We start from the raw sequence: 14,088 nt of genomic DNA on the forward strand, positions 1-14,088 counted from the left end.
TATTGTTTTGTATTTTTCCTGTCAGTCTTTCTTTCAAGAAGTATCTTCTGTTCTAGCTGCTCCAGGCTGGTCTGCTTGTCCTTTCAAGTGGAAATTTCTCTTCTCTGAAGATTCTGGATGCTGTTCAGGATTCCACCTATAGTCTTATGTATTGCAGAGGCTCCACAGGAAGCCTCCTTCACTGGGCAAGTTGTAGCCCCATTTTAGGTATTCCAATCAGTTATAGGCAGAAGACAGACTTACACGCTTTCTATGGTGATATTTCTGGCTATTCCTTTCTCTCCCCTTCAAGTGTCTATTTAATAATGGTATGCCAAGAAACCAAGATTCGTAAGACAGCCAAGCATCTTAACATTCTTTCCCCACTTTTCCCCATTCCAACCACGTCTCAATCCCTGTATCCCAGAGCCCTGTTGTTCCAAGGTTGTGCATACATCATTATTTACCTCTGCCCCACTTAGCCCATGCAAACCTGCCTAATTGATTTCCCAACCACTTTGTTCTTCCATTCCCCTCCCCCATCTTGTATATTGCCCCCATCCCTAGCACCCAAACTATCCTGTGGTTATTCCCTACCCTGTGTTCCACCTTCCCCTCCCTCCCCTCACCCCACCCCCCATATCCCAGTAGCCAGCAAATAATCCTCCCCCCCCACCCCCCTTTAGAATGGGTTCTTTGTCTTAGTCTTTTACAGTAGTGGTCCTATGCAGTATTTCTCCTTTTGTGACTAATTTGACTAAACATAATGTCCTCAAGGTTCATCCATGTTATGTGGTGGCTTGCAGCCTCCTTGTTATTCTTCAAGGTAGCATAGTATTCCATTGTGTGTATGTACCACAGTTTGTTTATCCATTCTTCAGTTGATGGGCAGTTTAGCTATCTCCTTTTTGCTATTGTAAATAGTTCTGCTTATGAACATTGGTGTGCATATATCTACTCGTGTTATGGCTCGTATTTCTTGTGGGTACATACCAAGTAGAGGAATTGCTGGATTCCATTGTCTTTTAATTCCATTTTTACACAAACATTTTGAAACCTGCTCGTACTATCGTAAATATTTTCTGTATGTCCACACACAGGCATGCACACATGTATATTCGTGTATAATTTTTACTTGAGATCACTGTATATATACTTTTTGATAACTTGCTTTGTTTACTTACTACATCTTAGTCACTGGATTATTTCAGTAAGTACAGATATACTCCTTTTAAAACCAATAAAAGCATCCATTAAACTGGCATGCTCTGTTGTACAGGTAGTCCCTAAGTCACCTCTTGATGGTCTCTAGATTGTTTTCAGATTCTTTGTTTTAAACTCAACTACAGTAGATGTCCTGATTTAATTTATTGGCATACTGTAAATATTGATGTCTTTAAACAGCAAAACCAAGGTAATTCAGATAGTGACAACAGTGTGCATATAAGAATATGAAATTTCCAGGAAACAAATAGTCTGGAATGTTCAGAGCAGGACTTCCAACTGATTAATTCTAGATTGACTCCTGATAAGAATTTGTTTTTGCACTGCAGATATGCTGAATCAGAGTGTATGTTTTAACAAGATTCCCAAGTGATTCGTACCTTGTTAATTCTCTATTAATTTTATCCTAGTATAAAAAGTCACTATAAGGGGCTTTGAGCTAGAGAATGACTTGAATATATCAGCATTTTAGGAAGCTCTCTGGCCCTGCAGCATGCAGTATGGAGAGTGGATTTAAGGAAATGAGACTTGAAGCAGGGAAACCTGGTAGCGTGTTGTTTATAGTAGTAATAAATGAGACAGATGAAGACTTGAGTTACAGCAGTGCCTACTGATGGACGAAGGATATATTTGAGAGCTAGTAAAAAAATAGACTACCACCTGCTTGTCAGTTTGTTTTCTGTGGTGGCTTGTGTGTTGCTGTGATGCTGTAAGATAAACCACCAGTGTTTAAAGTACCAATAGGGCCACCAGCCATGGTGGATCAGTTTCAGTGGAGCTTCCATACTAAAAAAGAATAGGAAGAAGGAGAGGTGGACCACTTGTGAATGATTAGCCATTGAAAACCTTATGAATACCAGCAAACATTGTCAGAAGTTCACGTTGGAAGGTATTCAAAATAAAATGGATAAAGAGCTCCTCCTCAAAGTAAAATTGACTTTAATGACATGAATGGAGCAAAGCCTTCAGGACCTTCATTTGCTGATGGCACAACTCAAAATGACAAGAAATAGCTGCAAATATACATGAATAATTGAAACATGGAATGTAAGAAGTATGAATCTAGGAAAATTGGGTGTTGTCAAAATGAAGTTGAAATCATAAAAGATTGATATCCTAAGCATTATTAAGCTGAGATGGACTGGTATTAGCCATTTCAAATCAGGCAATCATATAGTTTACTATTCTGAGAACATCAAATGGAAGAGGAGCGTTACTGCATTTGTCATCAAAAAGAACATTTCAAGACCTCTCTTGAAGTACAGTGCTGTCTGTGATAGGATAATATTTATAAGTCTACAAGGAATATCAGTTAATGCCACAGTTATTCAAATTTACACATCAACCTCTAAAAACAGTGGTGATGAAATTAAAGAATTCTACCACTACCATCAGAGTCCTGGTGTGGCGCCATAGGGTAAACCCTTGAACCATGAAGGTCAGCAGTTCAAACACACCAGCTGCTCCTCAGAAACTCTATAAAGGATCATTATAAGCCGGAACCAACTCGACAGCACTTAACACAACAACCAACTTCTTCAGTCTGAAATTGATCAAACATGCAATCAAGATGCATTGATAATTACTGGTGATTGGAATGTGAAAGTTGGAAAATAACAGAAATGATGGTGGAGATCTCATGATAGAATTTAACAAGACCAGTGACTTAATACAGTGCAAATACCTTTTTTCAACAACATACACATGGACCTCCTTAGGTAGACTATATAGGAATCCAATTGACTACATCTGTATGAAGAGAGGATGGAGAAGGTCAATATCATCAGTTAAATCAAGGCCTTGTTCAGACTAAAACTGAAGAATATTAAAACAAGTCTGTGAGATCCAAAATAAGACATTGGATATATCCCACCTGAATTTATACACCAACTCAAGAACAGATTTGATGCATGAAACACTAGTGACCAAAAACCAGAAGAGTTTTGGGATGACATCAAGAACATCACAGATTTAGAAAGCAAAAAGTCATTAAGAAGACGGAAAAGAAAGAAAAGACCAAAATGGATGTCAAAAGATTGGGACTGGCTCTTGCACGTAGAGAAGCAAAACAACTGGAAACATGAGGAAGTAAAATAGCTAAACAGACTACTTCATTGGGCAGCACTAGAAGACAAAGTATTTTAGTGAAATGTGCAATGATCTGTTCAAAAGTTCAAAAACCAAAAAGGATGAGCACACTCAACATCAAGCTGAAAGAACTGAAGAAAAAACTCAAATCTTGGGTTGGAATACTGAAGTATTCCCTGGGCGAAATACTTCAGATATATTATTAGGTGGGACATATTATCAGAAGAGACCAGTCCCTGGAGGATATTTTTCTTGGTAAAGTTGGAGGGTCAGGGAAAAAAAAAGGAAGGTCCCCAACCAGATGGACTGACAAAGTGGCAGCTGCAGTGGGCTCAAAAACAGCAATTGTGAGGATTGTGCAGGACCAAGGTGGTGTTTTGTTTTGTTGTGTATAACATTATTGCTTTGAGTCAGAACTGACTCACCATCACCTAACAACAACATGGGCAAAATATTGAATGATGCAGGAAACATCAGAAGAAGATAGAAGTAATACACAGTTACTGTACCAAAAATAATTGGTCAATACTCAACCATTTCAAGAGATAATAAATGATCATGAACAATGGTATTGAAGTAAGAAGTCCAAACTGCACTGAAGACACTGGTGAAAAACAAGTCTTCAGCAACTAATGAAACACAAATGGAAATGTTTCAACAAACAGATACAGCACTGGAATCACTCACTCATTTAAACTAAAATTCGGGAGACAGCTACCTGGCCAATTGATTTGAAGAGATCCAGATTTATGCCCATTCCAAAGAAAGGTAACCCAACAGAATGCACACATCATTGAACAATATCATTAAGACCACATTCAAATAAAATTTTGCTGAAGGTAATTCAAAAATGATTGCAGCAGTACATCAATAGGGAGCTGCCAGAAGTTCAAGCCGGATTCAGAAGAGGATATGGAATAAAGGATATCATTGCTGACATCAGATGAATCTTGAATGAATGCAGAAAATACCAGAAAAGTGTTGACTTATGCTTTACTGACTATGCAAATGCATTCGACTATGTGGATTTAACAAACTCTGGATAATAATGTGAAGAATGAATATTCCAGAAAACTTAATTTTAATTGTTAAAATTAAGTGGGGAAACTGTTCATAAACCAAGAGACAGTCATTTGAAGAGAACAAGGGGATACTGAATCGTTTAACACCAGGAAAGACTTGCAACAGGATTGTATCCTTTGACCATATTTATTCAGTCTGCATGTTGAGCAGATAATCTGAAATGCTGGGTTATATAAAGAAGAATGTGGTATCAGGATTGGAGGAAGACTCATTAACAACCTGCAATATGCAGATGACTCAGGCTTGCTGGAAATGAAGAGGACTTGAGATACTTACGGATGAAGATCAGTGACCTCAGCCTTCAGTATGGATTGCATCTCAATGTAAAGAAAACAAAAATTCTAACTGGAGCAATAAATAACATCATAATAAATGATGAAAAGATTTGAAGTTGTCAAAGACTTGATTTCTTATGGGTCCACAATCAACACTCATGGAAGCAGCAATCAAGAAATCAAACGACATGCTGCATTAGGCAAATCTGCAGCAAAAGACCTCTTTAAGGTATTTAAGAGCAAAGATGTAAGCTTCAGAATTAAGCCCATGATATTTCAGTTGCCACATATGCATGTAAAAAAATGGAGACTGAATAAGGAAGACCACAGAAGAACTGATGCATTTGATTTATGGCAAAGAATATTGAAAGTACAATAAACTGTCAGAAGAACAAATCCGTACTCCTTCGAAGCAAGGACAGTGAGAATGTATCTTGTACTTTGGACCTGTTATCAGGAGGGATCAGTCCTTGCAGAAGGACATCATGCTTGGTAGTTTGGAGGGTCAACAAAAATGAGGACAATCCCTAATGATTGACACAGTGGCAGTAACAGTGGACTTAAACACAATAACTGAGAATGGCGCTGGACCGGGCGGTATTTTTTTCTGTTGTGAACAGGGTCTCTCTGAGTTGGAACCGATTTGATGGCACCAACAAGAAAATTATCACAAAGAAACAGAATGGTGATTGACTGGGTGGCAGGGACAGGAGGGAGAGAAGACTTGGGTGACTTCCTGATAGCATATTTGGGCAGCTGCTGGTACATGTGCTGCCACTTGAAAGGAGGAATACGGGAGAAGGTGAATGGATGTGATGGGGGAGATTGGATCCAGTTTTGGACACATTGAGAGGGTAGTTAGCCATTCAAGAGAAAGTGTCCAGGGATCAGTCTGTTACTTGAGGAGAGAAGCATGAGTTTGAAGTTGGGAGACATCAGCGCATGGGTGGTCTTGAGAGTGGCTGAGTGCTTTCACATGCAGGGTCTCTCAGAGTTCGTAGCCAGCTTCCTTTCTTTTGCCTCATCATACTCACCCCACTATATTATTTGCCACCGTAACACAAATCATATCTAAAATTAGTATCATTTGTGTTTGCTTTTCACTAGAATCATTCCACCAGGAGAGGCAGCTTACAAGCCTATACTTTTGAGGAACAGCCTACACTTCCTGTGGTGAGTTATCCTCTCCTCTCAAATATTAAGAAAAATATGGAACTTTTTTTTTTTTTTAAAGCACTGTAGGAAAGTTGGCAGCCCTGCAGGGAACATAACTTAGCATAGACTCTAGGTTCTGGCATATGAGATTGTGGTGGGGTGAGACCTTTAAACACACAAAACACGAAGAACCGTCTCTCCTCTATTAAGGAAGTCTGCTTGCTGGAGGTGATCTGCTGTATACAGTTTGGGACAATGGTATCTGTGTCTCTTTTGTACACATCACCTAGCTTTGTTCAGGGCATCTAGCAACCACTTCTGTTCCATACGTGAAACATCCCAGTCAGGTGTGCCCTGGTGTCAGCAGACACAGTAGTCAGGTGACCAAGTGTCAGTCCCAGTTTCTCTCTTCCCTTTATTCTAACATCTGTAAGTCTACTAAGGCCTTCTCCTTCCTCCCCAGTGCTGTTCTCAGTACAGCTTTCATTAGAACTTAGACTTTAATACTTCATGTCTAGAGTGGATGTCCTAGACCTCATTTTGGTCTCCAGCCTCTTTTTGCCTCAACTCCTTTGACTTTGAGCTTGTCACTCCCTTCTATGCCACCCACACTTGTTTTTTAAACCAAATAATAATAAAAGGCTAGATTTCCAGCACAAGAAGCTTCCCATTGCCTTCATTTCTGTCTGTGTCTTGTCTTCCAAACAAGCTGCTCCTGTTTGGAACATGCATAATGTTCTACCATTTATGCATACGTGAACATTCCATTTCCCCACTGCGAATGGCCTTCTCACTTTTTCACCAACTAGTCATAATTTCAAGGAGTCCTGGTAACATATTGGGTTAAGAGTTGGGCTGCTAACCGTAAGTTCAACAGTTTGAAGTTACCAGCCACTCTGTAAGAGAAAGATGAAGCTTTCTGCTCCTGTAAAGATTTTTAGCCTCAGAAACCCTATTCAGGGTCAATATGAGTCATAACTAACTCCATGGCACACAAACACCACCACCATTCATAATTTCAAGTGGCAGTATATGTATTAATTTTTTTAAAGTGAGTTAGGTTTTTGTCTTAATGGAAGTTCCAACATAAGAGAAGAGAGGCTTAAAAATCCTTAACCCTAAAGTAGCTCAAGAGAAGTAGTCTAGGAAGATGGCCTTGTATCTTGAGGGGGGAAGAGGATACCCACCTGTACATCATTTGGCCTAATCAATATTGTCTATCAACACATGGATGGTGGTTGTTGTTATGTGCCGTGGAGTCGATTCTGACTCATAGCGACCCTGTACAGGCTGTAAATCTTTACAGGAGCAGAAAGCCTCATCTTTCTCCCGCAGAACTGCTGGTAGTTTCAAACTACTGACCGTAAGGTTCCCAGCCCGATTCGTAACCACTACACTACCACATGGGTAGATGCCCCCAAAAGACTGGTCTCACCACCCTTACTTTTACCTATTATCATTTGTCTGACGTAATCCATTAGATTGGAACCTGCATAAGCAGAAATCATTTTATTTCTCCCACTGCTCCTTATAATGGGCCCAATACATGTTAATGTCCAATTGACAGGCATTGATCCAAGAAAAAATTTTAAATGTACCAGATGAGGACCAAAATGTAGAGATAATTTATACTTTATGGAATTAAAAATAAAAAAACGACTTCCATTCCTTTATTTCTCAGTCTGTTGACTCTTGTTTTTAATACATTGGCTTTTTTTTATAGCTTTGTTGAAGTTATTGTTTACCTACTATAAATTCACCCATTGTTAAGCGTACAATTCAGTGAGTATTAGTAAATTCATTAAGTTATGTAATCATCACCACCAACAAGTTTAGGAATCCTTCTACCACCCCCAAAAGTTCCCCTGTTCCCTTTGTAGTCAATCCCTGCTCCCATTCTCAGCCCCAGGCATGCAGCTCATCTATATTCTGTTACTCCAATCTTCTCTGTTCTAGAAATTTCATATAAATGGAATTATACAGTATGTACTCATAGTGTGTGACTTACTCACTTAGCATGTTTCTGAGATTTACCCAGGTTGTTGCCTGTCTGTTTGTGGCACTCCATTGTATAGGTGTACCTACTGCCTTCATTTATCTCTTTATCAGCTGATGGACTTTTGTAAAACTGGACAAGTTTTAAAGTTCATCATTTTAGACACTCACCATTCGTAACTATTAACAAAGTGCATACACCTTGTGTGTACCTAATAAACAGTACATCTAATGAATAGACTGGTGGTGATTTGTGTGTTGTAAGGTGCTCTGGGACTCATAGTATGGCACTGTAGGATCATCACTGGGTTGCAAACCATAAGGTCAGCAGTTCAAACCCACCAGCTGCTCCATGAAAACCCTAAATAGGATCACTATGAGGCACAAGCAACTCATGGGCATTTAACAACAAGGTGCTTTTTGGAGCTAAACCTTGAAGAACCTAATCTGGTTCACAGTGATTCAGGGACAATTAAAGGGTCAATTTAACTAAACCTGTAAATAACTGTTAAGTGACAGTGAGTCAATTCCAACTCAGAGCGACCTTGTATATGGTGTCTTAAGAGCAGTTGGTGGGTTTGAACTACTGACCATGTGGTTCAAAGTCCAGTGTTGATCCTACAATGCTACACTAGGAGTCTTGTGTAAATAACTACATATTTATTTGCAATGCAATTTAATAAATATCATCTCCCTATCTTTTAGAGGACCCAGGTAGGGTTAACTTTTGATTCTACGCATTTGTGTGGTAATTTCTTAAACACTAGACCACTTGGGTTCAGATTTCAGCTCCATTCTTACTAGCAATGTAGTTGTTGGCAAATTCCTTCAGTTTTCTAAGTATCCATTTCCTCATTAATAAAATAGGACAATAATAGCAATTATTTTATTAAGATTCATGTTGGGTTTAAATGTCATTAACCTATATTAACACACTTAGTGTGTGGTAGTGGACGTGTTTTGTTTTTATCATTCTCATCTGTTCTGCTGGGGTTTTAGTTTAATTTTGTTGTAAGTCAAATACTGTGTACTTCATTCCATACACTTTAAAGTATGATTTAAATATGGTTTATTTTAAAGAGAACTAGCAGCAAAGAAGGAATGTGGTCCTTTTTTAAAAGCCTTTTCCTTACTTTTAATCCTCCTCACAATGAATTGCAACTGACTTAACAGCACTTAACATTATTCTTCACTGTAGCTTTTACCTACTTCATCTGGATTACCACCAGGTTGGGAAGAAAAACAAGATGAAAGAGGAAGGTCATATTATGTAGATCACAATTCCAGAACTACTACCTGGACAAAGCCCACTGTGCAGGTATCTGCAATCCCTCCATTGTTTTCTTACAGGATTTATACCTTCAAATTCCTATGGAAGCTCCTATATCAGTTTTGTAGTACACACTGGATGTTTCTAGTTGTTTTATTCTCTTCTAGTTATTCTCTGACTGGGGCTTCGTTTCTCCTACTTTCTGTGAATCTATAATATACATGAATTATCCCTTGTTATAAACAAGCCCAGGTGGGAATAGGAGGACGGAGTCAATGATCTAGTCCATTGGGTTATTTTATCATTTGAATTATTATGTTTATTATTTTGCTAAAAGATAATCTTGGTGGAGGGAAAAAGCCAAAGCCTTAACTTTATTATTTGCAATTCCAGTATATAAGAAGTTTATCAATCTGTGTGACAAACAATACACACACATGAGTTTTTCCTATGCTTAGGTTTTTTTCTTCCTTTGTTCTCTGAACTGTATAAATTTTCTGGGTCCTAGTCCATTTGGCTATAGCCAGGAACACTAAACAATATTGGATAATTAAGGTCAAACGTAGACAATCCCAATCTCTTTGTCCTTACCAAAAATTAGAAACTGTCATAAAGCAGTTCTGAGAATGTAAGAAATAATCCTCTAATAGGAGAAAAAATCTTCATTGGGCTAGGGACATCCAGTTCCAATCACAACCTGGCCAAATGTGTTTTACATTTGTTTGCATTTCTATAATCTCATAACCAAATTCTCAGCTGTAGCTGTCGTTCTATGTTTTCAAGTATTTTACTGAAGTTGATGGGATTCTGTCTTGTCTGTGTGATTACATATTTCTGTGTATCTATTTCTGTAGATTGTTTAAAATGCGTCCCATTTTCAAAAAGAAAAAAATTGTAATGACATATTGTCCTTGGCACCACTGACTACCTTTTATAGTATTTCCTTGTAAATATTTAGCAAAATACTTACCTAATTACCATTTCTATTTTTGAGAAATTTTTTTTAACACTGAGAAGCACTAAGAATGAAATACTAAATATCTGTATTCTTAATACCCAGTAGTAACCGTCTTTTACAATATACCATATTTGCTGCTGGCAGTGGTGGTGGTAGTGTGCTGTGGTGTCAGTTTCCACTCATAGTGACGCGGTATAGGATTTCCAAGGCTGTAAATCTTTAAGGGAGCAGAAAATCTCATCTTTCTCCCTTAGAACAGCTGCTGGTTTCGAACTGCTGACCTTGAGGTTAACAGCCCGACTGGTAACTACTATGATACCAGAGCTCCTTGTATTTGTTTCTAGATTTTTATATTTAAAATATTGTAATACAGATAAAGGTAGAATTTATGTAGCTAAGCTCTTGGCCCTGTGACCACCATTTTGAGTTCATTTTATATTCTTTCAGCCTATTTTATATAGAGAGCTTAACAGAGATCTTAATATGTAATCTAATATTGTTTATGTCTGATAGTATTGTTAAATTTGCATAGATGTTATGCTGTATCTGTTAGCACCTTTTTGTGCTCAATATTGTTTTGAAACCCTATCCATGTTTCTATATTTAGGTCAAGTTTATTCCTTTTAACACTAATAATCTATCATGTGAATATACTACATTTCATTTACCATTTCTGTAGTGGGTATTTGTCATTCATTTTGTGTGCCCCGGATTTGAGCCCACTTGTATGTATAGGGAATTCCCCACTTTCTAAGTCTGGACAACCTTCTCCTATAGGCACTTCCCTTTCAGGTAAGGCATGGACTCATTGATCTAGCACCCTTATTCAGACTCTGACTTGAGAATTAGCTGAATATTATAAATTATCATCAATACAAAATTCAACAAAACATATTATTAGAAAAATGAGCCAATAGATTAGAAAAACAATGGGGGGCAAATCAGTGCTATGTCATCGCTGTACTCACAAATGAGCCTCAAATATTTATAGCCCTGTTAAGTCCGTACTCTGTTTGTAGGTTGTGGTCTTTTTAACCACAGTTATGTGTGAGTTCCACTGCAACATTATTTAATTACTATCCTAGACCATGATGGAGACCAGTCAGCTGCCATCAAGCCCTCAACCACAGGTCCCTCCCATTGATTCAGCACAGCAGGTGACCCAACCTTCTGAAATTGAGCTCAGATTCCTTCCTAAGGGCTGGGAAGTCCGGCATGCACCAAATGGGAGACCTTTCTTCATTGACCATAACACCAAAACCACCACCTGGGTAACTTTGATAATCTTCATTTACATTTATAAACATCATCATTTCTAATGTGGAAATCTTTAAAATCTGTACTTGAATATAACCTATGTTTTCTAGTGCTTATTTATGATTGAATTCTTAATATTTCTGTTCAAGCTGTTTGTGTCTGTTTTTAATAGTATTCTGGATTGTTGAGATACATAGAGCTTCTACTTCCAGTTTCTAGCTCACTAGCCTTAAATCCTTAGAAAAATAGACGTACATTTATTTGAGGCTTCATAGTTTCCAAAGTACTTTTGAATTCATATCTCATTTAATATCAACAATAATTCTGCAAAATTCATATTTCATATAAAAATAGTCCTGTTGAGGATATATTATTTTCATATAAGGCTTAACGTTGTTTAGTACTTGGCTCACTGGTTTTCTACCAGCAGAAAAATTATTCAAAATCAGCAGCAGATTTTAATTGAAGATTCGTTAAGTGATTATTAAAAATACCAATATCTTAAATGAAAATAATTTGAAGTATAATTTAAGAGTATTGAAATAAGTTGAATAACACACATAAATCAGTCTTGTGAATAAATTAAATTGCCTTCTTTGTTACCACTCTGAATTGATTTAATAACCATTCTGAGCTTACCTTCCTACCTTTGATATATGAAAAGGTTTCAAAGTTTGTGGAAAAATTCCACCATCTTTTAATTCCACTTTCCCACAAGCTTTCTGAAGCCCTCTCAGATTACTCAACACCTTAACAGAATATGCACCAAATAGGCATGTTCAGGAGCTCAGAAATAACATATGGTTCAATTAAGGTTCTGCTCTTCTCCAATCTTTATTTAGAGCAAAGCCTTTTAAAGTGACACAACAATCCCTTAAGAGTAGAACAAAATGCTATGAATTGTCCTTGTGTAAGAAGCGATGAATTAATACTGATCCCACTCTGAGAAATGATCCTCATTGTTTGTTTCAATTCATTTAGCCTGAGACTGGTGGATTTTAGAATGGCGGGCGAGTGGTTTTTTCACAGATAACATACATGAAATGTATAGATGGCCTTTTAAAAGAGAATATTGTAAATATCCATTGATTAAAAAACAAACATGGTAACAATTAGATTGATTTTCATTATTTTAAAACTTTTTTTTTGTGTGTGTGTGTACTGTTTTATTTACTCAACCAATAAAGGAAGATCCAAGATTGAAAATTCCAGCTCATCTGCGAGGCAAGCCATCGCTTGAACCTTCCAATGATCTAGGGCCTTTACCTGTAAGTTTATAAACCCACCAATATAACTTGGCTATCTAAAACATTATGTATTGAGAAACAAAGCAGTTCTTTAACAACTATAATCAATATCATTTAAATGTTGGTGCCGTCTACTATAAGTAAAATTGTTGTTTACTGCCATCAAGTCGGTTCTGACTTATAGCGACCCTGTAAGGGGTTTCTAAGGAATGGTGGTGAGTTTGAACCACTAACCTTAACCACTAACCTTGTGTTGCATAGTCCCTTGCTTATCCTGCAAGGCACTGCACCAGGACTCCATGAATATAATCAGTAAATTAACTGTAAAATCATTTCTGTTTTCTACTCAAACATTTAAAACCCCTTGTCCAAAATAATGAAAATGCATTTTTCATTATAGCCAGGATGGGAAGAGAGAACTCACACAGACGGAAGAATCTTCTACATAAATCACAGTATGTGCAAGGAGATTTTTAATTACATTAATTCTTTGTAAATTTGAATTTTATGCTTAAAAAGGAAGCCCATCTTATTTTTTTCCCTTCAGATATAAAGAGAACACAATGGGAAGATCCTCGGTTGCAGAATGTAGCAATAACTGGACCAGTAAGTTTCTGTATTTCATTGTGCTCTTACAGGGTGTTTCTCATCCATCACTCTCTCTTTAAGGGTGATTGGTCAAATTTGTGGTTCTTTCCTCTCCCTACTGACCTCAATCCAAGAGTTGGTTATTTGGAAAGATTATGTCAACTAAAGTTGTTCTCTTCACCCTATGTAATAGCCTAGGGAGACTGGTGAACCAGACAGTGAAAAAGCTACTGCTGAGCTTCTGCAATCAGGCCAGTGCTTGGTATTATCTGTAAGAGAATATTGGCAATCCTGAACAGATCAGAGAACTAAGAGTGTACCAGGGTAAAGAAGCACATAGTTCTCTGTCTTAGGAGGCAGATCTAGAACATTTTGGTTGTCTCAATTGTAAATTATTACATATGATATATAAGACATACCAATACTTACACAGTTCATATAAATATTGTGATGTATATGTATAATAATATTGCTGTTGTTAAATTCCATCTAGTTGGTTATGACTCATAGTGACTCTGTATAGGGTTTTCATGGAGTGGTTGGTGGGTTTGAACCACCAACTTTGTGGTTAGCACAATTAAAAGAGACAGTTGGTGTTGTTAAGTGCCGTCAGTCAGTTCTGACCCACAGTGACCCTGTATAGGGTTTCCAGGAACATCTGGTGAGTTTGAACCACCGACCTTATGGTTCAAACCAACCTTGCGGTCAAGTACTTATCTTACTTACAATACTAGTATAGCTACTTTCCCATAGTTTTTTAGTTTCTATTTCAGAAAAATAAGTAAAATTAACTATTGTTTGTTTGTTTGTTTCTAGTGAACGCTTTCGTTCTTGAATTAACTATTTAGTACCTTGAAATATCTTCAAATAATGGATGTAAAAAGCAACTACTCAGAGTTGCTTTTTTTTTTTTTAAGATTTTTACTCATTTTTAAGATTGGTCCTTTAATGGAGAAATCACTTTGAAAG

At 37.4% G+C, this 14,088-nt stretch overlaps 1 protein-coding gene across 5 annotated transcripts in view; it reads left to right on the forward strand.

The window, feature by feature from the left end:
• The window catches only part of NEDD4 (neural precursor cell expressed, developmentally down-regulated 4, E3 ubiquitin protein ligase), a 148,170-nt gene that overhangs the window by 115,865 nt on the left and 18,217 nt on the right, over positions 1-14,088 (forward strand). For all 5 annotated transcript variants that reach the window (XM_006831623.1, XM_006831619.1, XM_006831621.1 and 2 more), the window contains 6 exons: positions 5,757-5,822; positions 8,998-9,117; positions 11,113-11,298; positions 12,472-12,552; positions 12,932-12,986; positions 13,079-13,137. In XM_006831623.1, the coding sequence (XP_006831686.1) occupies positions 5,757-5,822; positions 8,998-9,117; positions 11,113-11,298; positions 12,472-12,552; positions 12,932-12,986; positions 13,079-13,137 (567 nt within the window). The remainder of the gene's footprint in view (positions 1-5,756; positions 5,823-8,997; positions 9,118-11,112; positions 11,299-12,471; positions 12,553-12,931; positions 12,987-13,078; positions 13,138-14,088) is intronic.

Source organism: Chrysochloris asiatica, unplaced genomic scaffold (assembly GCF_000296735.1).
Source record: "Chrysochloris asiatica unplaced genomic scaffold, ChrAsi1.0 scaffold00004, whole genome shotgun sequence".
In the NCBI taxonomy this organism is placed as follows: domain Eukaryota; kingdom Metazoa; phylum Chordata; class Mammalia; order Afrosoricida; family Chrysochloridae; genus Chrysochloris; species Chrysochloris asiatica.